This window comes from Callorhinus ursinus, unplaced genomic scaffold, assembly GCF_003265705.2.
Source record: "Callorhinus ursinus isolate GAN/ISIS: 27379988/994484 unplaced genomic scaffold, GSC_fseal_2.0 scaffold22, whole genome shotgun sequence".
In the NCBI taxonomy this organism is placed as follows: Eukaryota; Metazoa; Chordata; class Mammalia; order Carnivora; family Otariidae; genus Callorhinus; species Callorhinus ursinus.
Genome location: NW_027397084.1, coordinates 27,985,263 through 28,012,991, shown reverse-complemented (window position 1 = coordinate 28,012,991; position 27,729 = coordinate 27,985,263). Strand labels below are relative to the sequence as shown.

At 38.7% G+C, this 27,729-nt stretch overlaps 1 protein-coding gene across 5 annotated transcripts in view; it reads left to right on the top strand.

Moving 5' to 3' along the window:
- Positions 1 to 23,095, top strand: part of FILIP1 (filamin A interacting protein 1) — a 203,384-nt gene extending 180,289 nt beyond the window's left edge. For 4 of the 5 annotated variants that reach the window (XM_073905232.1, XM_025890559.2, XM_073905233.1 and 1 more), the window contains 2 exons: positions 93 to 2,898; positions 5,890 to 6,730. In XM_073905232.1, the coding sequence (XP_073761333.1) occupies positions 93 to 2,898; positions 5,890 to 6,096 (3,013 nt within the window). In that variant the 3' untranslated portion in view covers positions 6,097 to 6,730. Of the gene's footprint in view, positions 1 to 92; positions 2,899 to 5,889; positions 6,731 to 19,275 lie in introns of those variants that run through there. The other variant, XM_073905235.1, reaches the window with a different exon arrangement.
- Positions 23,096 to 27,729: the final 4,634 nt, after the last annotated feature.

Below are 27,729 nucleotides of genomic sequence, written 5' to 3'. Positions count from 1 at the left end.
ATGAACCTTTTAATATGTATAACAATAAATATACATAAATGTAATATAAGATAATAATAACATATAATATTTTAATATATTTTGTTTCCTAGGTTGAAAAAGCTCCTTGAACAAGAAAAGGCTTACCAAGCCCGAAAAGAAAAAGAAAATGCTAAGCGGCTCAATAAACTAAGAGATGAGCTTGTGAAACTGAAGTCCTTTGCACTCATGCTGGTGGATGAAAGGCAAATGCATATTGAGCAACTTGGCCTCCAGAGCCAGAAAGTACAGGATCTTACTCAGAAACTGAGGGAAGAAGAAGAAAAGCTCAAAGCCATCACTTCCAAATCCAAAGAAGACAGACAGAAACTGCTCAAGTTAGAGGTGGATTTTGAACACAAGGCTTCGAGGTTTTCCCAAGAGCATGAAGAGATGAACTCGAAGTTGGCCAATCAAGAGTCTCACAACAGGCAACTTAGGCTCAAGCTGGTTGGCTTAACTCAGAGAATTGAGGAGCTGGAAGAGACCAACAAAAACCTCCAAAAGGCAGAGGAAGAACTTCAGGAATTAAGAGATAAAATTGCCAAAGGGGAATGTGGCAACTCCAGCCTGATGGCAGAAGTGGAAAATCTCCGGAAGCGTGTGCTTGAAATGGAGGGTAAAGATGAGGAGATCACGAAAACTGAATCCCAGTGTCGGGAATTGCGGAAGAAGCTGCAAGAGGAGGAACACCACAGCCGCGAGCTCAAACTTGAAGTGGAGAAGTTACAGAAGAGAATGTCTGAACTGGAGAAACTGGAGGAAGCATTTAGCAAGAGTAAATCTGAGTGCGGCCAGCTCCATTTAAATCTGGAGAAAGAGAAGAACTTAACCAAAGACCTGTTGAATGAACTTGAGGTGGTCAAGAGTCGAGTTAAAGAACTGGAATGTTCTGAAAGTCGATTGGAAAAGGCTGAATTAAGTCTAAAAGATGATCTTACAAAGTTGAAGTCATTTACTGTGATGCTGGTTGATGAAAGGAAAAATATGATGGAAAAAATAAAGCAAGAGGAGAGAAAAGTGGATGGACTCAATAAAAATTTTAAGGTGGAACAAGGAAAGGTTATGGATGTAACTGAAAAACTAATTGAAGAAAGCAAGAAGCTTTTAAAACTGAAATCTGAAATGGAGGAAAAGGTGTATAATTTGACAAAAGAAAGAGATGAGTTAATAGGTAAACTGAAAAGTGAAGAAGAAAAATCCTCTGAATTAAGCTGCAGTGTTGACTTATTGAAGAAGAGGCTTGATGGGATAGAGGAAGTGGAAAGAGAAATAACAAGAGGAAGGTCTCGGAAGGGTTCTGAGCTCACCTGCCCAGAAGATAACAAGATTAAGGAACTAACACTGGAAATTGAGAGACTGAAGAAACGCCTTCAACAACTGGAGGTGGTTGAGGGGGATTTGATGAAGACGGAGGATGAGTATGATCAGCTGGAGCAGAAATTTAGAACTGAGCAGGACAAGGCCAATTTCCTCTCTCAACAACTGGAGGAGATAAAGCACCAGATTGCCAAGAATAAGGCAATCGAGAAAGGCGAGGCCGTGAGTCAGGAAGCAGAGCTGAGACACAGGTTTCGGTTAGAAGAAGCCAAAAGTCGAGACCTAAAAGCCGAAGTACAAGCTCTTAAAGAGAAGATCCACGAATTAATGAACAAAGAAGATCAGCTTTCTCAACTCCAAGTGGATTATTCTGTCCTTCAACAAAGGTTTATGGAAGAAGAAAATAAGAACAAAAACATGGGGCAGGAGGTCGTCAATTTGACCAAAGAGTTGGAGCTTTCTAAGCGGTATAGCCGAGCTCTTAGGCCCAGTGTGAATGGAAGAAGAATGGTGGATATTCCAGTGACGTCGACTGGAGTGCAGACAGATGCTGTCAGCAGTGAGGCAGCAGAAGAAGAAACACCAGCAGTATTTATACGGAAATCCTTTCAAGAAGAAAATCATATCATGAGTAACCTTCGGCAGGTGGGATTGAAGAAACCTATGGAACGATCCTCGGTTCTAGACAGGTATCCTCCAGCAGCCAACGAGCTCACTATGAGAAAGTCTTGGATTCCATGGATGAGAAAAAGGGAAAATGGGCCCCCAATCACTCACGAGAAAGGGCCTCGAACAGATGCCAGTCCAGGGCACCCAGGAGAGCTGGTCCTTTCGCCAAAGCAAGGCCAGCCCCTGCATATTCGAGTGACCCCAGACCATGAGAATAGTACCGCAACTTTGGAAATAACCAGCCCGACGTCTGAAGAATTTTTTTCTAGTACCACCGTCATTCCTACCTTAGGGAATCAGAAACCAAGGATAACCATTATTCCATCACCAAATGTTATGTCTCAAAGGCCAAAAAGCGGAGATGCTACTCTTGGCACAGAACGAGCCATGTCCCCAGTCACGATTACTACATTTTCTAGAGAGAAGACCCCAGATGGCGGAAGAGGTATGTTTGCAGAAAGGCCCACATCCCCCATTCAGATAATGACAGTGTCTACATCGGCAGCACCAGCTGAGATGGGAGTCTCTCCGGAATCCCAAGAAATGCCCATGGGAAGGACTGTCTTCAAAGTCACCCCAGAAAAACAGACTGTTCCAACTCCTCTACGGAAATATAACTCCAATGCCAATATCATAACTACAGAAGACAATAAAATTCACATTCATTTAGGTTCTCAGTTTAAACGATCCCCTGGGACTTCAGCTGAAGGAGCGAGTCCAGTTATTACTGTCCGACCTGTCAATGTGACAGCTGAAAAGGAGGTTTCCACTGGTACGGTCCTTCGCTCTCCTAGGAACCATCTCTCGTCAAGACCTGGCGCTAGCAAGGTGACGAGCACCATCACCATAACACCGGTCACAACTTCATCTACTCGAGGAACCCAGTCAGTGGTGAGTAGAAGACACTCCCAAGTGTAGGCCGAGGGAGGGCGAAGTGAGTCGTGAGAATCACCCAGGGCCCGAAATGAAAGAAAAGCACATGCCTCTTGCTCTACCTGAGTCCACTAGCAGATGTTTCCTAGTGGACAAGCTACACCAAGAAATGAAAATAAAAAGTGGCCTAATATTTTAATACATTGAACTAATTGGGGGAAATTTTCTTTTTTTTCAAATAAATTATGAAGGCCCCCAAAATTCTTGCGATGATGGCCTCTTCATAATATCACCATATGGTAATAATCAGGTTTAAAGTTTAATTTTTATATTTAAAATACTTTTAAAAATGAAGACTGAGAGAAATGGTCAATAGGCAGGAAGAATGAAAACTGCCTTCTGGCTTACATTTCTACACCCTAAAATATTCAATATGTGGTTGTGTATGGCCATAGTCATATTTTTTTCCAAAATATTTTATTCCAAAAATAAGATTAAAAGATTTTAATATTAAAACCTATTTTTAAAAGTAAAAAGCAAATGAGTCTATATGTCTAAACACTACATTTTATTAATAATATCTTGCAGAGAGCAAGTGCTGGATAAATATTTATTTAATAACCGACTGGAAGGCTAAATGACTGATTACAAAAAAGTGTGTCTGAAGTATAAAAACCAGAGCTTAAAAATAAATTCTGTTTTTAAAAATACCTCCAGTGATAGTCTTCATTTACCTGGGACAAAATGGTAAATTAAATTATAAAAGAATGTGTACTATTTAGATTTTAATTTAAACCAACAGACTAGAAATTATGATTCTTAGACTCTGAACAAATTCTATAGCTTGTATTAGACACTCTTAAAGACAGGAAGCTTATTTTTAAGTATAGAAACTGTGGCTTATTCTCCCACATCCTCAATATAATTTACTTAAATTTTCATAGACTCAAGACAGACTTCAAAGTGTGAATTACTAATTGCTTTGCTAGTAAAGCTTTTCGTTATTGGCCCAAAGGAGCTGAATAGCATTCAGAATTGTTCACACTTTTCAAATGGTCCAATATAATATTGCTTTATAAGCAACACAGAGCATAGTTTGGTGTGCATGGTTACTTCTTTCTGATGATTTTTATAAAAAGATCGTGGAGGTGTAAGTTGTTGTAACTTAGAGCAGATTTTCTGCTGCAACATCTTATTCCCATTTTAAGGGTCAGATCAAAATAGCTTTATTTTCTTTTTTTTTTTTTTTTAAGATTTTATTTATTTATTTGAGAGAGAGAGAATGAGAGATAGAGAGCATGAGAGGGAAGAGGGTCAGAGGGAGAAGCAGACTCCCTGCTGAGCCGGGAGCCTGATATGGGACTCGATCCCAGGACCCTGGGATCATGACCTGAGCCGAAGGCAGTCGCTTAACCAACTGAGCCACCCAGGCGCCCAAAATAGCTTTATTTTCTTTGGTAACAAATTTGACTACTGATTAAACCCCATATACAAACAAGACTTCAAATAAGATTTACAAGGCCTAAACGATGGCCCACTTACTTCAGATATATCGGATTCCATAAAGTCAAGGATGACAAAAAGTTTAGGACACCTCTCTTAGAAATTGAATAGCGAGGCTGGTTCATTTGTGCACTTATTCATTCAACATTTATTAAGTGTTTAGCTACACTCCGGGCACCGGGTTTGGTGCTGACTGCAAAGAGGACCTTCAGCAGTACCCAGCTTAGCAGGAGAGGCAGGATTGGAGCCTACCCAATTGGAACTTACCCTCCAGTGGTTCTATGATAGAGGTGTGTACAAAGGAACCCATCAGAGAAGGCTTCCCAGAGGAGGAAGTTTTCACAGATAAGGAGAGATTTTTTTAAGAAGAAAAAGGGAAGGAGTATGTAGAGAGAACAGTCTGTGCAAAGGTATGGCAATGTGAAGGAGCCTGCCATATTTGGGGGAACGGTGATAGAAGAACGACATGATTTATGTGTTAGAAACATCTGTCTATGAAATAGTTTAAAGCATAAATTGGAGGGCACAAAGACTGAGGGCAGGGACACTGTTGCAATTCTCTAGGCTAGAGATGGGGTAGGCTTGAACTGTGGTAGTGAAAATGAGGACAGAGTTGTATTGAAGCTAGGATCAAAGATTTCATGACAATCTGCATATAGAGAGTGGCTCTGGGGTTTTTGGTGTGGCTGAATGGGTAGATAGGATGAGAAACATAGGGGGACTACCGTTTGGGGAGAAGATAAGTCATGTTGGGGGCATTTGTATTTGAGGTGCCTGAGAGACAGTGGAGATGTCTGGCAAGTAGTTGGAAATATCCGTGTGTATTCCAGAAGATCACTGGAGGCTCGAGGTCCTGGGACTCATCAACACGTGGGGTGACAGCTGAGGCGATCATCAAGGTGAATGTGGAAAATGAAAAGAGAGCTGAGGATGGAGCGTGGCGACACCCACATTTAGAAGAAAGGCAAGCGAGGCCAAGGAGCCAACAAGACATTGGATAGGGGTCATCAGAGACAGGAGGCGAATGGGTGAGACTCCAGTAAGAACATATCACAGCGAGAGAGTTTTAGGAAAACTTTAAGAAGAAGGGTATGGCCAGCAGTGATGGGAGAAATGAGGCGATTCTGGCATCATTAAGAGGCAAGGGGAGAGCTGCTTCATCTAAAGAAGGTAGTGATAATTTGGGGGACAGTGGGAGTAACGTTGCCTGAGTTGATGCCAGGTGGCTGTATTTTCTCTGTGAAATAGGAGTTAAGGTCACTTCAGGAAGGGTAGAAGAAGCAGGTCAGGGGCTTGAGAAGAGAAGGAGGTCTGGCGTAGATGTTTCAGGACAGGGAAGAGGAGGCAGTCAGCGTGGATGAGATCCCGACTCCAAGTTCCTAACAGCGTTATCTGGGGAGGGCTCATCCGTGGGCATTCCCGTCCCGCTGATGTTCAGGTTGATGGCAGATCCGAGCGGAAACTCACCGACATCTCCCTTGTGTCTGTCTCTTTTCTCTCTTACAGTCAGGACAAGACGGGTCATCCCAGCGACCTACCCCCACCCGCATTCCTATGTCAAAAGGTATGAAAGCAGGAAAGCCAGTAGTGGCAGCCCCAGGAGCAGGAAATCTGACCAAATTCGAGCCTCGAGCTGAGACTCAGTCTATGAAAATAGAGCTGAAGAAATCTGCAGCCGGCAGCGCTACCTCTCTCGGAGGGGGGAAGGGCTGAGGGCAGTGGCTGAGGGGGTATGTCGTGCCCATGCTCCTGCTGCCATGAACACCGACCTTCGTCTGTTTGTGCCAACTCCTTATGTGCACTAACTTCCGTTTTAAATATCTTGTTTATAAAGTAATCCACTAATAGCCATGTGTCCTTCCTATTTTGTAAATGTGTTTCAATGCCAGAGAAAAGAACGAGCTAGCAGAACTGCTGCTTGTTGGCTGCTTTGTTGAGGATGCCGGGCTTGAGGCAGGGCTGACTTCTAGTCCCATTATTGTTTCTAGAAAGTGGGCCCGTCGGTTAACCCGCCTGAGCCTCGGTCTCTTGATGTCAGTAAGATATGGGAGCTGGATCTCATCCTCTCCAGAGCCGGATCCCATATTTCCTAATTGTAAATCAAATCTAATAGGCCTTGTTCCACAAGAATTGATTTTTCAGAAATTCTATTATGAAATAGGAAATAGCTTAACAGTTGTCATTTGCCTCTATTAAATCCTGAATTTGCTTCATGTGCTGAAAAAAAACATCTCCTAGTTATCACAAGGCCTGGACCTTAAAATTTTGCAAAAACAAAAGCCTCTGGGATGATTTCAGGAAATAATTTGAATGTGAAATAAAATGGAAATGAAATATGGATTCCTAAAAACAGAGTTTTACTTATTTGTGTGTGTCTGTGTGTATTATAGGGGTTTTGGCCATCTCCAAAACATTCCCAGAATTTTATGGACAATAATTTTAGAACGATTAATGTCAAACTCATGTTCTATTCAAGTGTGCAATTGATTTAAATTATGGAGCCATTTGAATAGAGCTGCCAAATGGCCCTTCTATCCTTTACAACCTCAACCGAGGTTGTAATGGATAGAAAATAGAAGAAAGTAATTGTGATACATTAATGCCAAGAAAAAAAATGACATCATGCATAGCTTAATTGAATTCAAATATTTTCCTCAGTTGAGTGTGGACTTTACTTGGAAATATAGAACTAGTTCATGAATGTGTGTGTGTGTGTGTGTGTGTGTGTGTGTGTGTGCGCGCGTGTGGTGTGGTGAAGTGAATTATTATTCCTGTCAGTTTTACTTATATTTGTATCATTTTCATTCATTTCAAGCATGTTTTAATAAGCATGAAACTGTGAATGCAAAATGCCAGGTGTCTTTGTGAGATTAACCATGTTATTAAAGTGGACATTGTGCTTCCTGGTCAAATAACCACAAATGAGCTCAAGGCTAATAACCCGCAGCTTAGCATCTGAGATCTCGAGTAGGGAGCACCTTTGTCAAAATTCTTAAGCCAATTGAGTGAACTTTATAAAAATACAATAACTACAAAGTTACAGGTTGTTATTTTTCCACTTCTGAATTGTGAGAATTCCAAGATTATTTGGATAGTCCCTGCCTCTGATATTTGGGGAAAGATAGTTGTTCTTTTTTTTTTTTTTTTTTTAAGATATATGATTTAGCTTTTATCATCAAATCATCAAGTTTCGTGATAAAGAGGCTCTTCTCTGAGTTCTTTCCACACCGGATTTCCTAGCTCTTGTAGAGCTTGGACTTCAATTGTATATGATGGTGGTGGATGCCTCGCAGAATTCATATTCTTTTTAATCAGGTCTCTATTGCCTACAGCTCATCAGTTCTCGGCATATGTATTAAGAGATGTTGAATAACCGTAGGAAACATGCTATAATAGTGGGATTTCAAGGTAGAAGGAGAGAGACTGAGAAAAAAGCTTTTATAAAATGTGATTTTGAACAAGTGTAAACAAGAGATCTTTCCATTTCCAATGCTGACTTGTCTATTTTTAAGAGGAAATCTTCCCCTTTTGTAAAGTACACATCCATCCCTTGGAAAAACAAAGCCATTCCCTGTTTTTCAAATGCCTCCTTGGCATTGAGAGTATTTAGTGCTACTGTGGTGTAACATACTGTATGTGAACAGTGTCAAAAGAACGAGACACTGTGCTTCTTCTGACTCTACCTGTCATTCTCCAGTGACTTTTATCATAATCTGTTGTCACCGCTGCTGTCTTTTGCTGATCCCCGCTCACATCATGCTTATGTAGTTTCTGCCGGGAAGTCCATACCATCTGCAGGGAGAGTGCTCCGAGGGGCTGAACAGTGCGTGTACAGGATGTTTATACATCTGGATGCTGGAAGAGAGCCACCTACAAAGTACAACTGCTAAGAAAACTTGGCAGAACAACACATATTCACTTTTCAGAAATGGTAAAGAGCAGCCATGGCAGTTTTTCTTTGTAATTTTAGAACCAACTCTACATTATTGGATAGCTTTGGTTTAAACCACATATTAGAAATGAAATCCACTGGGGATAGGAAGTGGAGGATTAAATGCACTCCAATTCCAGCTTCTATTCGTGAGGATAATGTTTTCGTGATGAAGCTTAATGTGTTTTTATAAGAGTGAATGGGATTAAAAGGTTAGAGTCTTTTCCCTGTCCTGGAACATAGCATCGTGCAGTAAAAGGGCTCACCAAGGCTGCTGTGTACAGCTGTTGCTCAGATCCCACCCAAGGCAGGGGAGGGAGGGCCATTTCCATAGATTTCAATGGGATGACTCCCCCTGCAGGTGCGCAGGGCACAATCTGTACAGGTATCTCTAAGAGGCCCTGGGCTTGCCCTCCAGAGAGTAATTTTCATGGGTTGACTATTTCAGCACAGTATGGTGGTGGCCATTTAGCATGCGTGGTACGAGAAGTGTTCCTGTATGGGACGTGACCCTAAGGGTGTTTATCCTTTCTTGAAAATGACCTTCCTGTCTGGCTCACTTGCTTAAACAGAGTCCTTTGGTTTCTACTGGCATTTTTATTATGTTTTCAACGAGGGCAAGTGAATGGGTGGCAACTAGACTCTAGAGATGTTCGTGTAGTCATTAAGGGTAGGTCTTACTAGATGTCTTGCTTGAACGTCTTCAAGAAAGAAAGGAAGGGATGGCTTTGATGTGTAGTGTGGAAAGAGTGTAGCTTCAGGGAAATGAAAACATGTCCAAGAATATAGGATGTACAAAGATTTGAATTTCTCATTCCCTCAGAGATTTGGAACACTGAGGAAAGCACGAGACTTTCCCGATCAGAAAAGCCCCAGGGACATTAGATAAGAAGGCACTTAGGTGGGAGGCTGGAGGGCAGAGAGAGAGGAGGAGGTAACAAGCTGGGCTCAGAGGGGCTTCCCAGTCAACAGGAACATACAATTCCAAAATTTCCCCAACCTGGATGAAGTTCAGTGTTGCCCTCCACCCTCCTCCTCCATCCTCCAGGGTCTCATGATTGGTTATGTTCTCATCCTCGGCTGTTTCAGTTTCTCCTTTTTATCTGCTACTTGCACACAGGATATAAATGTGCTCTGGACTGTTCCACCTGAGCACAATTCCTCCCTCAGCTGCGCAGTCCTCTATAGGGGCTGCCGGTTAAGCCACAGACAGAACATTTGACCTTTTCTGCCTCCACTTCCTCATTTCCATTTATTCTTTAACCTGCTTTTTAAATTTTTATTAAAGTCGTTCATATACGGAGTTAAACTATCAGCCAGCACTGAGAGAAAATGGAAACAGCTGTTCCTGATCTCACCCCTCTTTTCCCTCAGTCTGACTCCCTGGAGAAAATCATTCCTAACCCTTAACTCTTTCTTCTGATATTTGTCTACATATTTCTAAATAATATACTTGTACTCTTTACTTATCAATCATTATGTTTTTTTTAAAAAGATTTTATTTGTTTATTTGAGGGAGAGAGAGAAAGGGAGAGCACGAAGTGGGGGGAGGGGAGGAGGGAGAGGGAGAAGCAGACTCCCCGCTGAGCAGGGAGCCTGACCCGGGGCTCCATCTGTGGGGTTCGATCCCAGGACCCTGAGATCATGACCTGAGCTGAAGGCAGACGCTTAACACCACGGTACCCCTTTCCTTTATGTTTTTTTTTTTAAGATTTTATTTATTTATTTGAGAGAGAGAATGAGAGAGAGAGAGCACGAGAGGGGGGAGGGTCAGAGGGGGAAGCAGACTCCCTGCCGAGCAGGGAGCCTGACGCGGAACTCGATCCCAGGACTCCAGGATCATGACCTGAGCCGAAGGCAGTCGATTAACCAACTGAGCCACCCAGGCGCCCCTTTCCTTTATGTTTTGAGGGTTGAGGATGTAGCGCTCTCACATGTCCCCTCTTTCCCTTTTCCTCATCCTCCCAGTATGATTACAACACAAATTTTTTGATAAATCATCAGTCAGCATTTATATGTTTATATATTTGTAAATTTACAGTGTAAATTTAAATGTTGTTCCCTGTTGGGGTGCCTGGCTGGCTCAGCTGGTGGAGCTCACGACTCTTGATCTTGGGGTCGTGCGTTCAAGATCACATTGTGTGTAGAGATTACTTAAAAATAAAATCTTAAAAAAAAATAAAAAAAAATTGTTCCTGCTGAGCCAAATAGTATACCATGTTTGTGTTCCCTTCCTCTTACCCCTTTCACCCTTCAATAGGATAAGTATTTTAATTTTTCATCTGTTTGGTTTTCTATGCATCTATCTTTATTTTTTCCAAATGCTCCAATAGATCTGCCAAACACCTATCAGTAATTTTTCCAAACACTTAAATACATCAGTTTCTTATTTTTACCTGGAGGCTTTCCTAGTTGAGCCCCCTAGTTTCCTCCGTTGGCCCTCTGCTTCCCTACTTAGTCTGGACTGCTCATGCTCTAGGCCAGGGAAGGCTCTTGTCCTAGTGTTGTTTTGCCTAAGTTGAATCCCCTGTTTCCTGGATTTCTTCTTCTACTTCTTTTGCTTACATACCTGTCTGTATATCTATCTCTCTTGAAGTACATTTGACCCCTGAATAACATGGGAGTTGACGGTGCTGACCCCCAGCGCAGTGTAAATTTTGACTCCCCCAAAACTTAACTACCAAGAGCCTACAGTTGCCTGGAAGGCTTACCAATTGCATACACAGTCAATTAACACATACGTCATATGTTACATGTATTATATATTGTATTCTTAGTAGAGACAAGAAAATATTAAGAAAATCACAAGGAAGATAAAGCACATTTATAGTATATTTGTATACTGTATTTATTGAAAACAATACTGTATTTATTGAATTACTGTATTGTAAACAATCCACATATAAGTGGACCTGCACAGTTCAAACTTACGTTGATCAAGGGTCAACTATATATCTTTTAGGAGTTTCTAAAGAAAAAAATCCTTCAGTAACTTCCTTGGGGTGGGCTACGTGTATTCTAGGGACAGATCAAGGGAAGGGAGATGGAGAATCTTACAGTAAAGTATGCAAACATTTTTATTCCCCTGCATTCAGTCTTTGCTGACCATTCATATGCTTGGGTCTAGTAGAACTGCTTAGGTCAGTTTTTGGGTTTTTTTTTGTTGTTGTTGTTTTTTCCTGGAAAAATAAACCTTGGGTCTCTGGTAAGGGTGACTAAGACATCTAATCTCTTTTGGTTTTCCTTTGACCTCTCTGACCGCTCCACCTCAGTCTCCCTTGCTGACACCTTATTTTATGCATACAATCTAAGGGTCACTGTTCCCCTCATCTCTGCCAGTTACCTACACTACACGCTCATTTTATGCACACCCATAGCTTCAATTATCACCCATATGTTGATGGCTACCAACCCTCTATCTCCTAATGCATACCCAACTTTGTACTGTATATGTCCAACTTAACTTGTCTAAAAGCAGTTCTCAACACCTCCTCCGACCCTCGTCAAGTCTTCTCCTCCTCTTACCATTCTGCATCTCAGCAAGGGTATCCTTATCTACCCAATCACCCAAGCAAGAAGCCTGATAGCCATTTTAGGCTTCCCCTCCTCCCTCACCTGTCAGGTCCACTCATCAAGCAAGTCTCATAGTCTAACCCCCTAACACCTCTATCAGCTGAACCCACATCTCCATTTTCCTTGCTACTGCCTGAGTTGAGGTTTTAATTACTTCTTATCTGGATAACTCCATTATGCCCCCTAATTGGTCTCATAATCTCTAGCCTCAAAACTCTCAGATTCATTCTTCATTTTGTTTGCCAAAGTTCACATTGATCGTATCACTCCTCCAAAGGTTGAAAACCCTCCAAAGGTTCCTCATTACCTATAGAACATAGCACCAACTCCTCCATATGGCCCTTGAGGCTCTCTGTGACTGGGCTCTCTCTCTCTCCCTGCTCTATGAGCATCCCTCCCCTTTCCTTTTCCGTGCCTGGACTCCTGCCCCCCCAGGCAGACCGAATGGCTTGCATACCAGGCCAGGTCACCTTTCCTTGACTGTTCACTTTGTCCCTTCCCCCTACTTTTCCTTCTGGTGGTTGTGTCTGTCTCTGTTCAAAATTTCTTTTAAAAACCTTGCCTCTACTAGAGAGACAAGCCATTATTTCAGAATCTAACCTGGGGTTTAAAGCCTGTCTGTTTCTGTAAAAAACTTGGCACTTACTGTAGAGAAAGAAAACCAGAACTAGAAGGATGGCTGGAGGCTGGAGAAGAGTTATTCTCACTTCTCGCTTCCTCCCTTTGTCTGCAATGCAAACCTGTGAGAATGATGTGGAGGGTTCTGACAAATCATGAGTGGGATCATGGAAATAAAGAGATGGTAAAATTAGAGGAAATTCATGTATCACCATTCTGGATAGTGTAAGTTACATCTTTCCCTTCCAAGGCACTATAGGCCCATAATGGGTGCAGAACAGCCAGGGATCCTGGACTGAGGAGTTGTCATCTCTGAAGCCATCACATATGTGGAGAACTAAGGGGAACTGAGAGCTTTCTGTGACATACAAACATACCTGAGTGAATTATGAATTGCTCTTTCCTCACCCTCTCTAACTCCCCCAGAGGAACATAAAAGACACTTCTGGAAAGAGAAAATTTCAAGTGATTTATCATGCTCTTCAGGTTCATGAAGGACCTTCTAAAATAGGTCAGGGGGCACCTGGGTGGCTCAGTCGGTTAAATGTCCGACTCCTGGTTTTTGGCTCAAGTCGTGATCTCAGGGTCGTGGGATTGAGCCCTGCAACAGGCTCCATGCTCAGTGAGGAGTCTTCTTGAGATACTCTGTCTCTGTACTTGCCCCCACTCTGCTCACGCGCGCGCTTGCTCTCTCTCTCTCTCTCAAATAAATAAAATCTTTTTAAAAAATAGGTCAGGAGGGGATCGTGTTTTAAAAAACCAAACAACACCACCACTAAGCAGAATTCAGACTTAGGATAGATATTAAGGTGAACATCCAGAGAAAGTGGATTGCTGAACAATGCCTAGATACCTGAGCTAGAACTGAAAACCAGGAGACCAGAGTAAGTTTGTGTGACGCTTGCCAAATCGCCTTACTTTGACTTATGGTTTAGCATTTAGCTATAACCTTTTATGATTCTGGCATTCCTCCTTATAGTCATAATATGATAGGCTTCACTATTTAGCAAGCAACTTAAAACACTCTACCATAAAACTTTTCCTAAGAACTAGTAAATAATTGCTTATCTGGCAAATGTAGTTTTGGCCTCTACGTGTGCTAACGTTATGTATGTATGATGGTCAGAATTGCAAAATCAAGGGCTGGTAACATCTGAACCAGACTTTAGAGGTCAAGAAGATAATTATCTCTATTATTAAAGATGAAAACAAAACCATGACCAAGAACAAAACAAGAAAACCCCAAGGCTTAGAGATGTCTAACCATCTCACTAATGATGATGCCAGATTTTCTGTACATTACTCATTATTTCATATGATGAAACAACTTCAGGTAAGCAAAGTATATATTCATATATAGACTAAAATACCCACACGCACTGGGCCAAAATAATACTGCCAAAGGATTTTGAGATATTAAGATATCTACATAGAAACTATATGTGTCAAAGTTATCATAACAGTACTTTGATGAATATTGTTGTCCTTATCTAAAAAGCACAAGGCCCTTCCCAACTTTCACATACACTGTTATTTTCCATGTGATTTTGTGGCCAGCCATAGACTGAGATCAATGCTAGGCATTTAGCATCTGTGTCCAAAAGGGTAGAACCTAAGCATTCTTGGCTCAAATAGTTAACTATTTTTCCACTGTTGAGTTCCTATTTATAGTTAATATTATATGTGGGATGATAATTAGTTCCAATTTGCTTGTATCTGGAAACAGTAAACTATTTGAGAGATAAGGATTAGCTTGCCTAAAAAAGAAGTTACCAGTCATAACTGATTATTGGTAATTCCTGCAACCTGTAGAGGTAAGGGGATGATTTGGGCTGATGATGGAGTGGGAAATGTTTTGGAAGGAAGCAAATAAACTATTAGAAGGTTGAGAAACCCCAAGAGAGTGTATATCATCTGGTTCAAAAGTTTCCTGAAGCAAATGACAGAACTGATTAGCGGAAGTATTTTTAATTAGCTGAGCTGAATCCAAAAGAGGGAATACAAGTCCAAGTCAACAGAGGAAGTTCATTGGACTTCCTATTTAAAACAGATGTTTTATCAGGACTCTGATTAATTTCTGAATGTGATAATAACGGGACTGAATACTGAAGCAGTTTATTAAAATGAGAACCTTAAAATCTAGGCATTTCTACTTCTTTCTAAAAGGTCTAGGACATTTTTGCAGGTGAATAAATGACTCTGTGGACAACATATTAAAAGCTGGGGTTTAGTAGCTAGTGGAGAGGAAGAACAACACAGCTCTAAGCCTGTGCACTGCCTTTCAGGCAGAGCCCATGGGGAGTAGGGAGCCATGGAACCCGGAAAGCAGGTCATAAGCCAGCCAAATTGATGCAAAATCCAAGAGGAAATGGTTTCTGTATAATTTGGTATGCAGTTTCCTGTGTATGAAATAGCCCTCCTTTGTGGAGGCAAAGTCCTACTATAAGTTGAACTTCTACTCTCTTAGTCTTCAGCATGTGAGCTTAAAGGCTATCTATTAAAGTGATCTTGTCTCATTTACTAGAATAGATTTTTAAAATTCAGAGCCCAAGTGTCCCCTTGCAGAGAGTTTGGCAGAGTATAAGCATATGTATTGCTTGGGAGGAAGGCATTGACTTTCCAGGGAGTACATCTTTCCTACTCCACAGCCAAGGAACTCTCCTGGGAGGAACCAGACTCGCAATTTGTTGCCTTGTTGCCCCATTCTAGCACTTGAGAGTCTCCCCCCAAATTTCTCCCCAAATCCCAGCTTTCATATACAACTTTGGATCTCAAGTCATCTGGCTGGCTAGTAGTTTAGGGTTACCACCAAGGGAAGATGAATAGTAAGGTCAGAAGTCAAGTATAATTAGGAATTGATAATATGTTAAATTTCCTTTCTGTGGACCATTTGCTAATAGCTAGTGTACTAAAAGAATGAATTCATATTATTGTGAAACATCATTTCACAATAATATCATAATCACAAATAATGTATTAATGTGTTACCCAAAGTTTCTTAAGGAGAAAATATCAAGATAACACTTGAGAGGAACATACAGAGGAAAGTGTAAGTACTTTTGGTAAACTGTTAATGTCAGAAATACATAAAAATCCAATGTCCCCATATGTGTATGCTGATTAAGATTTAGAGTTTTTTCCTTCTTCCAATTAGGAAGGAAGAAATGATGTTCTTAAATATTTGCACATCAGAGAGCCCTAAATTTAAGTGCTTTGCTATTTTGAGTTTGCTTATAGAGGTGGAAATTAACTATGGCCTTTGTTCTCAACTTGCCTGTTATATACTCTACAAATTACTAACATCAGAAAAATGGTAACTGTAAAAAGAGAAAAGTTAATAGAAAATTATACCTGATTTTATTCAGGTTACTTTAGAGGCCCCAAACGACCTATATTTGGGTCTTATTCTGAGATGAAATGAAGACAGAGGAAGAAATGGAATAAGATTTGCTCACCGACTTTGTAACTTCAGTAAAATTTATAACATTAATTTATTGTATTAAACCATAAAAAAAAAAAAAAGCCAGGGAGAAACTTGGAAACTTTGCCCCCCCCTTTTTTTTTCTTATGGTTTGTCTAACTCTGCCCTTTTTAAAAAAACTTAACTAATGGCATAATCCCTGAAGCATTTTTTTTTTTTGCCAGCAACCAAGGACTCTGTATGCATCAGACAGTTTTGCTGTGTAACGAGTCACCTCAAAATCTAATGGCTTACATTAGATAAGCAACAATTTTTCTCTCTCACAATTTTGTGTATTGGCAGGATGATTCTTTTCTGAGTCAGTCTACAGGTTTGGGGAAAACACAGATAATAAGCAAGCATAGATTTAATAAATATGTTTAATAAATTTCAATTAAAATAGGTCTTCTATCATATAGATCTTTTCTCACAATCTCTGGAAACAAGATGAACTATGTCTCCATGTGTATAAAACAAAATAACTTGGGTTTAATTGTATTCCTTTAAATAAAGTTTATGTATATAAATATGAAATACCCTCTTTTTAAAAAGATTTATTTATTTGAGAGAGAGAGAGAGCACAGAGGGAGAGAGAGAGAAGCAGACTCCCCGCTGAGAAGGGAGCCCGATGCAGGGCTCTATCCCAGGACCCTGGGATCATGACCCAAGCTGAGGGCAGACACTTAAGAGCCACCCAGGTGCCCCTGAAATGCCCCCTTTTATTATTAAAGTAGAATAAAATAACCTGTTAACATTGTCAAGTATTTTTGAGACAATCTTTTTAATAATGCAATCTGATTAGGGGCACCTGGGTGGCTCAGTCAGTTAAGCATCTGACTTCAGCTCAGTTCATGATCTCAGGGTCCTGGAATCCAGCCCCCAGTTGGGCTCCATGCTTAGCAGGGAGTCTGCGTGTCCCTCTCCCTCTCCCTCTCCCTCTGTCCCTCCCCCAGCTCGTGCTCTCTCTCTCTCAAATAATAAAATCTTTTAAAACATTTTAAGAAATAATGTAATCTGATTAATAGCATTAATATATATACATATATATGTATATATGTATCATGTAATATTACAAGCTTGCTAATTTAAATATAATAATAATAATAAAATGAATGGTTCAACCAAGATATTGTTTCTTCTATGTATGGACCCAATTACTGAAAATTCTGAATTCTGAAAATTCTAATTCTGAAAAGTTATTATGAGGATTGCAACATGTTAAGATTAAGGCAACTCTAGGAATTCAGAGGTTTGCACACTCAAGGTGAGAGTAGTAACACAAAATGTTAGCATTGCAAGGCACTTTAGAGATGATCTCTAATACTCTCACTTTGTGGTAAGGAAACAAATGCATGCCCATTCTGAATTACATCTAGGCTAAGAACAATTCTGGATTTCACTCTTTTTTTTCTTTCCTTTTTTTCCCCCTTTTTCAGTAGCCAACACAGGGCTTGAACTCACAACTCAGAGATCAAGAGTCAGACACTTAACTAATTGAGCCACCCAGGCACCCCAGGAATTCACTCTTTTAAATTTAAGTTCTCTATGCTTTGTTAAGGGAGGAAAATGGAGAAGATACTTTAATTCTATTAGGAAGACTTGAGATCTATGTCTTTTGACTCTTCGAAAACTATTGCTGAAATTTTAAAAAAGAAAGTGTTGAGTGGGAAGTGGCATTTGAATCTTAGATCCTGATCTTTAAATACATAATATTTTTATTAGTGTTTTTAGTTTTTGCCTGAATATTTTGATATATTTTTAGGTGTTGAAAAAATTTAGAGCTATAACAATTTTTCATTGAGAAAAATGAGATGATTTTAAGGGTTTGTAGTATTGTCAAAAATCATAGTATGTCTTAGAAGCATTACAAAACCTTCATATTAAGTATATAAAACCTTTATGTATTTCATTTTACTTTGCTGTTTTAATTCAAATCAAAAGGTCGAGGGAAGGAATGGAAATATCGCCACCTAGTGGTCAGCATGAAGTGAAGTAAAGTTAATAAACCTGAATTAAGAAAACTTTGAGAAAGGACCATCCACAGTACATAATTAGCACAAATCTATAGGTCTATGACATAATATGCTTTAATTAATGTTTATTTAGATGTTAACTACTTAAGTAAAAATAAAATATAAATATTATTTGAAATTAAAGTGAAAATAATAGGTGGAAATTTCCTCATGTTATTGATAAACTCTAACATTAGTTTCTATACTTACAACACTGCCATATATTGTCAGGGAGGTAATACATTTTTCAGGTGAAGAAACCATTTGAAGCTCAGTTATTTCTTTGCTCTGTTCTTTATAATCTCAACAATGACAGGACTCTTTCTCATTTTGATCACTTATGTAGTTCCATGCCTAGCACAGTGATGGGCTGTAGGAGAACCTCAATAAGTAGTTCTTGATTGAGAGAATGAAAAAAAAATGATACATTTTCATGAAGGCATAAAGGTTAAGGTAAAAATGAAATCAAATACATACAAATATCATACACCCATAACATGGCTGGTACTGTCTCAATCTATTTTTTTTTTTTACTTTTATAAGAATGAATTTAGATTTAAAAGCATATACATAAGGGGTGCCTGTGTTGCTCAGTCAGTTAAGTGTCTGCCTTGGGCTCAGGTCATGACCCTGGGGTCCTGGGATTGAGCCCCACCTCAGGCTTCCTGCTCAGCAGGGAACCTGCATCTCCCTCTCCCTCTGCCCCTCCATCCTGCTTGTGTTCTCTCTCTTGTTCTATCTCAAATAAATAAAATCTTAAAAAAAGGGCATTCACATAATTTTGCAAAAAGCAGTCCAAGATAAATGTGAATCATCTGTGTTTAGTGACTTCTTAAGAACAATGAATATTTCCTTATTAAAACTCAAATCTACACACATAAAAAATGAAATTAAAAATATGTGAATATTGCTCAGATTAGAAAGAGTATGGCTAGAGTAATAGAGTTACTTCTAGAAAATAGTCTAGTTTCCCAGTATGGGGTTTATTATGTAGTAATTAACGTCCTTGTGTTCAGTTCTTTCCTTGGGTAAAATCCACCTGAAATTATTAGAGTATTAAACATTGTATCTAAAAGACTTTAAGAATCTTGGAAATAAAGCACATATGCCAATATAAAGAAATTACCCAAGAACAGTAAAGAACTGCAGGGGAAGCTATTGGGCTCATGTACCTGTTTTTGTTTGTTTTGTTGTTTAACATCTACAGTCATTTAGTGAAATGATGTGGTATTGATCTTCACATAAACTACTGATTTTTCAGTTTAATTGAAAATGCTGTATCTTTCTTTTCTTTATAGAAAGCATCATCATTCACCAGTTACGTATGAACTCCAGATGAAATGGTAAACCAAGCACATACTGGGTGTGTGTACTTCCTCTGAATCCCTGTTGAATGAGTAGTATTTCTACAGCCCTCCATCATCACTAAGGTCCTCCATGCTACTGATCACTACTGGAAATAATTTTCTACTTCCAGTGATTTTTTTTTTGAGGATATAATGTAAAAGCTGAAAATGGCATTGCTGATAATATGAAAATAGGTAGCAAGAGCAATTCAATCTTTGTGTCAAAATAAATTTCTCTTCCTTTTACAAAGCTTTTAGGTCTATGGGCACATGCTATGTAATTTATTTTTATAATACACTTTGTAATGTGATTTTTTTTCCTAAAGTGTTTCCTTTTTCGTAGTCTATGGCACATATAACTATAGAGTACACTGTCAGTTCTTCAAAGTATTGGTACTGGTGCATTCAAAACGGGAATCTATCATTATTTTCCTTCATCACTTTTTTATTTCTGAAGGAAAAGAAAGTACAACACTCTGCATATTTCCCGGGCTAAATTCAAGAGATAAAACAGAAGCAGGAGATTCTAGAAGAGGTTTTATTATTGTTTGTACAATGCTGTGATTCTGATCGTGGTTCAACAGTAATAAATAATGTTGATGTAAGAGTTAATTTTAAATATGTAAAGCCAGTTTTTAAAGTTGCCCTATCTAGTGTTCTGTGCCAAAACCCCTGGATAAATTGAATTTCATATGGAACAAATTAATAAAAGGAGATATATAAGTTTAACCAGTAAGGGTTATGGGAATAGCTTCGACTGAGAGTTCAATTATATTTCTGTGTGCATTGTTTGCTTATATGTACAGGACTTATAATAAGGACTGTGATATCAAGATATTTCTCACAATCTGCCCAAATGAAAATCCAAAAAATAAAAACTGACCTAGGTAATATCTGCATCTTTCAAAAAAAAATGGTAAGAGAAATCCCATGATAGATAACATTTTTTTTCTCAATAGACAGGATTTGGATAGATTTTCATAACTGTGTATGGGTTGCCGAATATATTCTTTAAAGATAACAGCACAACATGCATTACTCAACTCTCAACATCAGAGCTGCTGTTGAATTTAGGTTTATATGAAAATGTGCTCCTAAAGTCTACCTGAAACCCTAATAACACAGGTTTTTAAAAAGACTTTGCTAATGTGGACATGTTTTCAATAAGGTCTTTAAAAAGATAACTTTAAAGATAAATGAAGAGTTGACTTATCAGTTTCTGAATGCAGAAATCATATATGATGGAACTTTACCAAGATTAAAGAAAATGCTTCTGAGTGTCACACGGATAACTGAAAACCATGCAAGTAACACTGTTGGCCCATTTCTCCAGTTGACAGTTTGTATCCAGGTTACAAACCCATAGAGGCAAGTCTACATTGAATCTCTGGAATAGAAAAATTAATTGAATTTCCTCTCCTGTGTAATTTTGGAAGGTTTTAAGTTATACTTTGTGGAATTAGCATTCATATTTGGTAGATATTATAAATTAACTATATTTTATGGAAAATTAGTTTGATTTTTGTAAGTAAAAGAAATGCTACAGTAGGCTTGTCCTAGCTTGAATGATTGTCAATGTATCACATATCTTTCAGGGCTTTTGATTAATGATTAAGAAAACTAGAGTGTGTATGTGTGAAAATTTAAAAAATTGTTGCCATGAGTTTTGTTTTCTGAAAATGTTTCTCAACTGTAATGACATTTTCAAGTAGAAAAGGGTTTTTATCTTGTATTGTTATCTTTTTTGACACACAGTTAAGTTCCCTGTTTGCCAACGTTTATACTTCTGATGGCAAAATATTCTGATAAATCACAAATTAGCATTTGAAGAAAATAGCTTTTTCTCAACTTGTGGGAATTTTAGTACATGAATAGTGAAAAGGCTAGAGGATAAGACTTTACTTCTTAACTTTAAGATATTACAAGTGATTTATGTCTATTTGGATCTAAAGTTTTTATTTCTCTTGAATTTGTAATGAAATTTGGTACTGACAATGCAGAGTAAGGATGGTGGTGCTATCTGAGTCACTTACATGGATGCTGAGTTTTTTCTGCTCATGCTGGGATTAACTCCTCTGTTTAAACCCAAATGGAATCTGAGTGACAAATGAGTAAAATTAATAAAGAATAAAAAGTTAATTGTTCTGAAATAAAAGATTAAAAATTAACAGAAAGAAAAAAAATTAACAGAAAGGTGAAAACACCAAATAGTTATATCCTTATCTAATGAATAAACAAGATCATAAAAGGTCCTATCCCAATATCCATATCCAATTGAAAAAACTGCCTCCATGTGCAATCCTGGCACCACCCTAGACTCACATAATTTCTGTATCTTTTATTATAAGTAAATCTCCAGTCACCAATATGAAAGGGAATCAGTTTTGAATGGAATAATTATATTTTCTGAAATGATTCCAGTTTAAGGTACAACAGCTGAACTAATCCATCCTTTCTTTTTGATAAGAGAGTTTTTTTTGAGGTAACTTCTGCAGATTTTTTTCAAGTATTTCATAAAATTTTAAGGCTTGATGAAGATAGTGGATACATTTTCCAGATGTTAGATGCCTAGAATGTTCACAAAATGTGAAGAATTAATTGTCTCTTAAAAAAGCAAAAAAAAAAAAAAAAAAAATTCATGATGTGGAATAACTAGCTTAAGCATTAAAAAAAGACACCGGCGCTACTGAAAAAATTCACAGGTTCTAAAAATCAGTGGCAGAGCAAGAGTAAATGTTGGATCACACAACGCAATATGTGTATGTCCTTTCTCTTTGGTTGTGGTTGAATTTGCCTGGAAATGAATAAAAAACATAGCAAGAGTTGGGTGTGTTCATGAATTGGATGAGCAATAGTTCTAAAAATAACAAAAATGCAAAATGGGAGTTAAAAACAGCAACAACAACACAAACTGGCACCTGAGGCATATATCTTACCTTTTGACTCCAGCGCTATCCCCCTGCTAAAAATACTAATTAGAAGGCAAAGAGGAAAAACAATAAAACTTATTGTAATAAATTCATAAAAATTGGGAGAGTTTCATGGAACTAACTTTGCTTAGTGAACACTAATATATTACTGTCTTAAATTTTCAACATTTACTCCATAACTATATGATAACAACCGTGTTTGTTACATAGGGAAAATGCAAAATGCTGTAGATTAGGAAATTTGAATCGAAATGTTTATTGGTGCCATGATATAATACATTTATTTTTTGGTGTTGTTTTTTCATTTATGTTATTTGGGTAATTTTACCTTAACATTCACAGATTTTGTTATTTTTAATGGTGCAGATTGTATTTATTTAGATTTTGTTTAAAAAACATCAGATGTCAGCTTCTCCAAAATAAGAGGCTTACAGTGTGATAGAGATGTTCTTAGAAGTCTTGCAGTTGAATGGATTTTCAAAAGCAAAAGAGTGGATTGAAAAATTTTGGAGTTACATTGTATTTTCACAGCATTCTCAATTTTGTCTCCTTTAAGTTTTATTAAGTACATGAGAAGTTTATTATTTTTCACTACAGCCAAACGAATTTATGGGTATCTACTTGTCTTTTATATGAATGTAATATCTTGCTTTCAGTTCTTCACAGGTTATTGAAATTATTTAGCCAATTAAGACATTCTCTTTGTGTTATTTCCAAAGTCAACCATGTTTATCAAAATCTCACTATAGACAGTGAGAAAAATAACAATTGTGATATAAAAACATTGTGCAATATTCTTTTTTGAGTTGGAACATAATATTCATAAAATTAAAATCATTTAAAATGAGTATTCAAAGTTCACTTTCTTTTTATTTAAAATCATTTGCTTTAAAATAGTTTTCACTTCTGCATTTCATATTTTCTTAAAAATATGGTCTTTTTCACTGTGAATAAACAGAAATGGCAGCAGATCTGCCAAAATGAGAGATACTTTTCCCCTGAGTTACAAGTATAGTGTGACTTAGTAGGATGAACACTGCTACACAGCAAGAGATAGAACTGGTTATAGGGTTTCCCTCAGCCCTTTATCGTCACCAAATGCACTGTCAGTCAATATTCAGATATTACTTTGCTGCTTTCTGCTGTCAATCTAAAGGTAGGTTACTCAGTAGAACAAATGCTCCTGAGGTTTTGCCCGCAGGCCACAGCCCAGCTTCTAGAGAAGCAGTTAGGTAATGCTTTCGGCAAAGTGGGATGGGGGTGACAGTGGGGCTATTCTCTGACACCTTTTATTTATCAGCTTTGGTCTATAGCCAGTCCCCACTTATCTTTGTCTTATTTGGACAAAGGAATGGCCTTTTCCTGTTTATTGTTTAAAGATCAGCATATCAAAGCAGGCAAGCATATTGTCTAAACAAAGATACCTTCTACAGGGAAGTTGCAGATGTGAGGGGGTCTTGCCCACAAGGCAGTTTGAGGCCTCTTTTTGGAGGAGCGGCGCCCCTCGGGTGCACATGATTTAAGAACACTGGCCAAAAGTCATTGTTTATTTCATGACTTCCCAGGAGGAGGACGGTCTTAGGCTTTCTGTATTTGCTCAAATGCATTTGTTCCCTTGAGCCCTGGGCTAGAGTCACTTTTAATGAGCCCCAGGCTATTTCCGTGTGCAGAAACTGCAGCAAGTTCCCTGGGCTCCATGCATGTTGGCACTAGGGCACATTGCACCCTACTTTTTTTTTTAATGTCATTAAAATTTACTTTTGAGGGGCGCCTGGGTGGCTCAGTCGTTAAGCGTCTGCCTTCGGCTCAGGTCATGATCCCAGGGTTCTGGGATCGAGGCCCGCATCGGGCTCACTGCTCTGTGGGAAGCCTGCTTCTCCCTCTCCCACTCCCCCGGCTTGTGTTCCCTCTCTCGCTGTGTCTCTCTCTGTCAAATAAATAAATAAAATCTTTAAAAAAAAATTTACTTTTGAAATTTGTATTTAATGCTATCCCAAGGAACCTATAAAAGATGTCATACTTTGAGGCCTCCCCTCAACTGGGGCAACCCTCACTGACTGCATAGTTCCAGGCGTAGCGACCCGTCCTCAGATATTGGTTGGAACCCAGTTCTCTGGAGTTCCCGTTTCTTTTTTCTTTTTTTTTTTTTTTAAGATAACCAGTCCTTTAGTTTCTATTGGCATTACTTGCAGCATTTCTTTCAGAGATCAGTGTCTCTAAGGAGAAAAGATTTTTTTCTTTCTCTTCAGAAGTCCATTTTCCCATTCTGCCTACATTGATAAGCATTGGTGTACAAAGTTGTCTCTCCAGTTTGACTGTAAGCTTCCTGAAGACAGGACTTGCATATTCCTCAGAGTGAATACAGGATACTGGATAAATGTTTGCAAAGGGCAATATAATTCCTTCTAGGGAGAGGCCTTTTCCCACTCTTGTAGCTGCCCTATCTCCTTTCCTCCAACCTTCACAGACTTTTCCCACGACCATAATCACGTTTTCATTTTTGACTTTTCTGGCTTGGAGGGCACAGGTCTTTCTCCTCTTTGACAGCAAGATATATGTTTAGTCAAAGTGGCAGGGTGTTTTGTAGGCACCCAATTACTGACTCCTAACCCCAATTGCTCCTCTAGGAGGCGTACTTCAGCCAGCGTATTCTATGCCAGATCTTCCTTACCAAAGTGTTCTGGCTGCTGATTCTTCCCTTGTAGAAACCTCTGTGCCCACTGAAGATTTTAGATGTGGAGTATCTGGATTAAACAAGAAGACTCTCAATAATCACTGATCTTAAGGGAAGATAGGCTCCTGGCAAAGACAGAGGTCCCTCATCTTATCAGACCACTAGATGGCCTATGCCATTTTAACAAGAAAAGTGTGTTCGGTCATTTTCAATTCACAAAAAGGCCAAGCATTGGTTTCCACGTGGAGCACTGTTCCAAGTAGACAAGTGGGACAAATGGACTGTATGAGCTAACTCTCAAGAATGGGGAGTACCAGAGATCTTGGTTTCCAGGGAAACAATCTAAGATCTTGAGAAAAAGAACATGAGCAGCCAGGGTATGGGGTCTTACAAATCATCAATAATGAGTGTTGTATATGGTTCAACTTTCTCTATGTTCTTTTATTTGTGATCCTATTCTTTCCTGCACGGAAAACCATAATATCACTCAGACTTTAGGACCCATTTCCTCACAGTTTAGTTTTTGACATCATAAAGAGGATGAGGTGTGGCATCTCCTATAACCCCTTGTGCACTCTTCTTATATGGAACTGACCTCATTATATTTCAATTGTTTGTTGGCAAGTTGTCTCTTCCACTAAAATGTGAGTTGAGAGTAGGTTTGGTTAGTTCAACAAGATTTACTGAATGTCTTTAAGACCTTGGCATTTTTCCAGGTGTTGTAAATATAGAGACAAATAAAAGCAGTCTCTGACCCTGAGAAGCTTTATCTAGTAGGAAAGACAGACATAAACATATTTCTCAGTATTACGGTAAGTGCAAAGATAGAGGTAAGTATAAGTTGCCTTAAACTCAGAGAGAAACTCAGTGCAGCTGAGGGCAAAGAAAGATTCCTCAGATTGGCTACTGTCTTGCTCTTGAAGGATGAGTAGGAATTAGCAAGGCAGTTTCAGTGGAAGTGGGGTCTGAAATAGAGTCTGAAGCGGGGGAGCAGTAGGTTGGACGGGTTAGGAATTGAAGACAGTGAGTGCAGATTATTCTTCTCAGAAGATTCAGTGAAAATAAAAATGTTGTGGAAGAGTTTGCTGAACCCCTACCTTTTCCCTTCACCTTGCATTGGTCAAAGGGAAGTCTAGGAGGTCATGGTTATTTGTTGTCATAAACATTTAGTTCCTGGGGTGCTTGGGTGGCTCAGTCGTTAAGCGTCTGCCTCCGGCTCAGGTCATGATCTCAGCCAAGGTCCTGGAATCGAGCCCCATATCAGGCTCCCTGCTCCTCGGGAAGCCTGCTTCTCCCTCTCCCACTCCCCCTGCTTGTGTTCCTTCTTTCGCTGTGTCTCTGTCAAATAAATAAATAAAATCTTTGGGGAAAAAAAAAAATAAACATTTAGTTCCATTGACAAAAAAAGTGTTTCCTTTCTCGGGCTCAGTAGAAATGGACTTTCACATTTAAGTTCATTTTGTGAAAAGTCATCTTTCAAGAATATGTTAGAGCTATTTTAAAGAAATAATAACTTCATAGTGACCCAGGTGTTTCAAAAAACAAATAATAATGAAATGGCTGTCATACCTTCCCCGTCCCCTCAAACTTCCCATAATTTAAAACTTGAAGAAACAGAAAAATGTATGTCTAAAAATAGTCCAAAAGTGATTATAAGTGGTTAAACATGAAAAAAAAATTTTTTTTAAAGTAGGCTCCATGCCCAGCGTGGAGCCCAGTGTGAGGCTTGAAGTTAAGACCCAGAGATTAAGACCTGAGCTGAGATCAAGAGTCAGATACTTAACTGGCTGAGCCACCCATGCACCCCTGGTTAAGCATTTTTAAAGGTCTACTTTCTTGTGTCTCTCTATTTTCATGGAGTAATAAGTCTCTTCCTTCCTCTGCCTGTCCCCTTTAAAAAATAATTTCACTGTAATACATATAATAGATGTCAGTTGGCTGTCAACTCAATGGCAACATCATATTTGAAGGAAAGGCCTGATCTATAATTCATGGCACCATGGGACATAATCATCTGAGACAGTCTATACAGTGGGAGTCATGAAGTCTGAAATATTATTAGAGTTATATTTTTTCATTTAAAGAAAGTGTGGAATTATGAAAAAGGAAACCTTAATTTCCTCCCCAAAACAAAGTTCTTAGGCTGTCTACTCTTTCCTCTAACTAGACTCATCATTAAAATATGTCGTTTGACTTGTTATTTCTGACTACTGACTAAGATTATTATTCATGAACTTGCAAAACCTCTCATCACACCCCCAATGACCTCAGGCTAATCAGACAATCTCTCAGTGTGAGAACAAAAGGATTTTCTTAAATGCCTACATGAAAAAGTTTGATAAATATGCAACATAAAATACAGGAAGAAGTCAACTTTAAAAGCAGTAATTTTTCAGTCAGTTGGAACCAATCTCTGATGCAATAAATATAACAAATTAAATTTATTATACAAATTCTCTATCATTCTTTCCTTAAAGATCTTCTCAGATAATTAAACATGAATATGAATTAGTCCCACCAAAGTTCTCTAAAGTGAGCTGCCATGATTAACCGAATAGAAATTTTTTTTCCTTCAAAAATAAACAAGCAAAAATACTACCCAGTCACTGAAAACAATTCAAACAATTTCGAGTCCCTAAGAACTTTCTCTGAAACTCATGCTGGTAAAAACTATGGTACATTTTTTAGGTCTCTTCAACTTTCCTAAACATTGTTATGCTACATATGTGAATGAAATGGCTTGAAATATGGCTAGAAACTCGAGAGCTTAAGCAGCACCAAATACTCAAAGGATTCTAACAA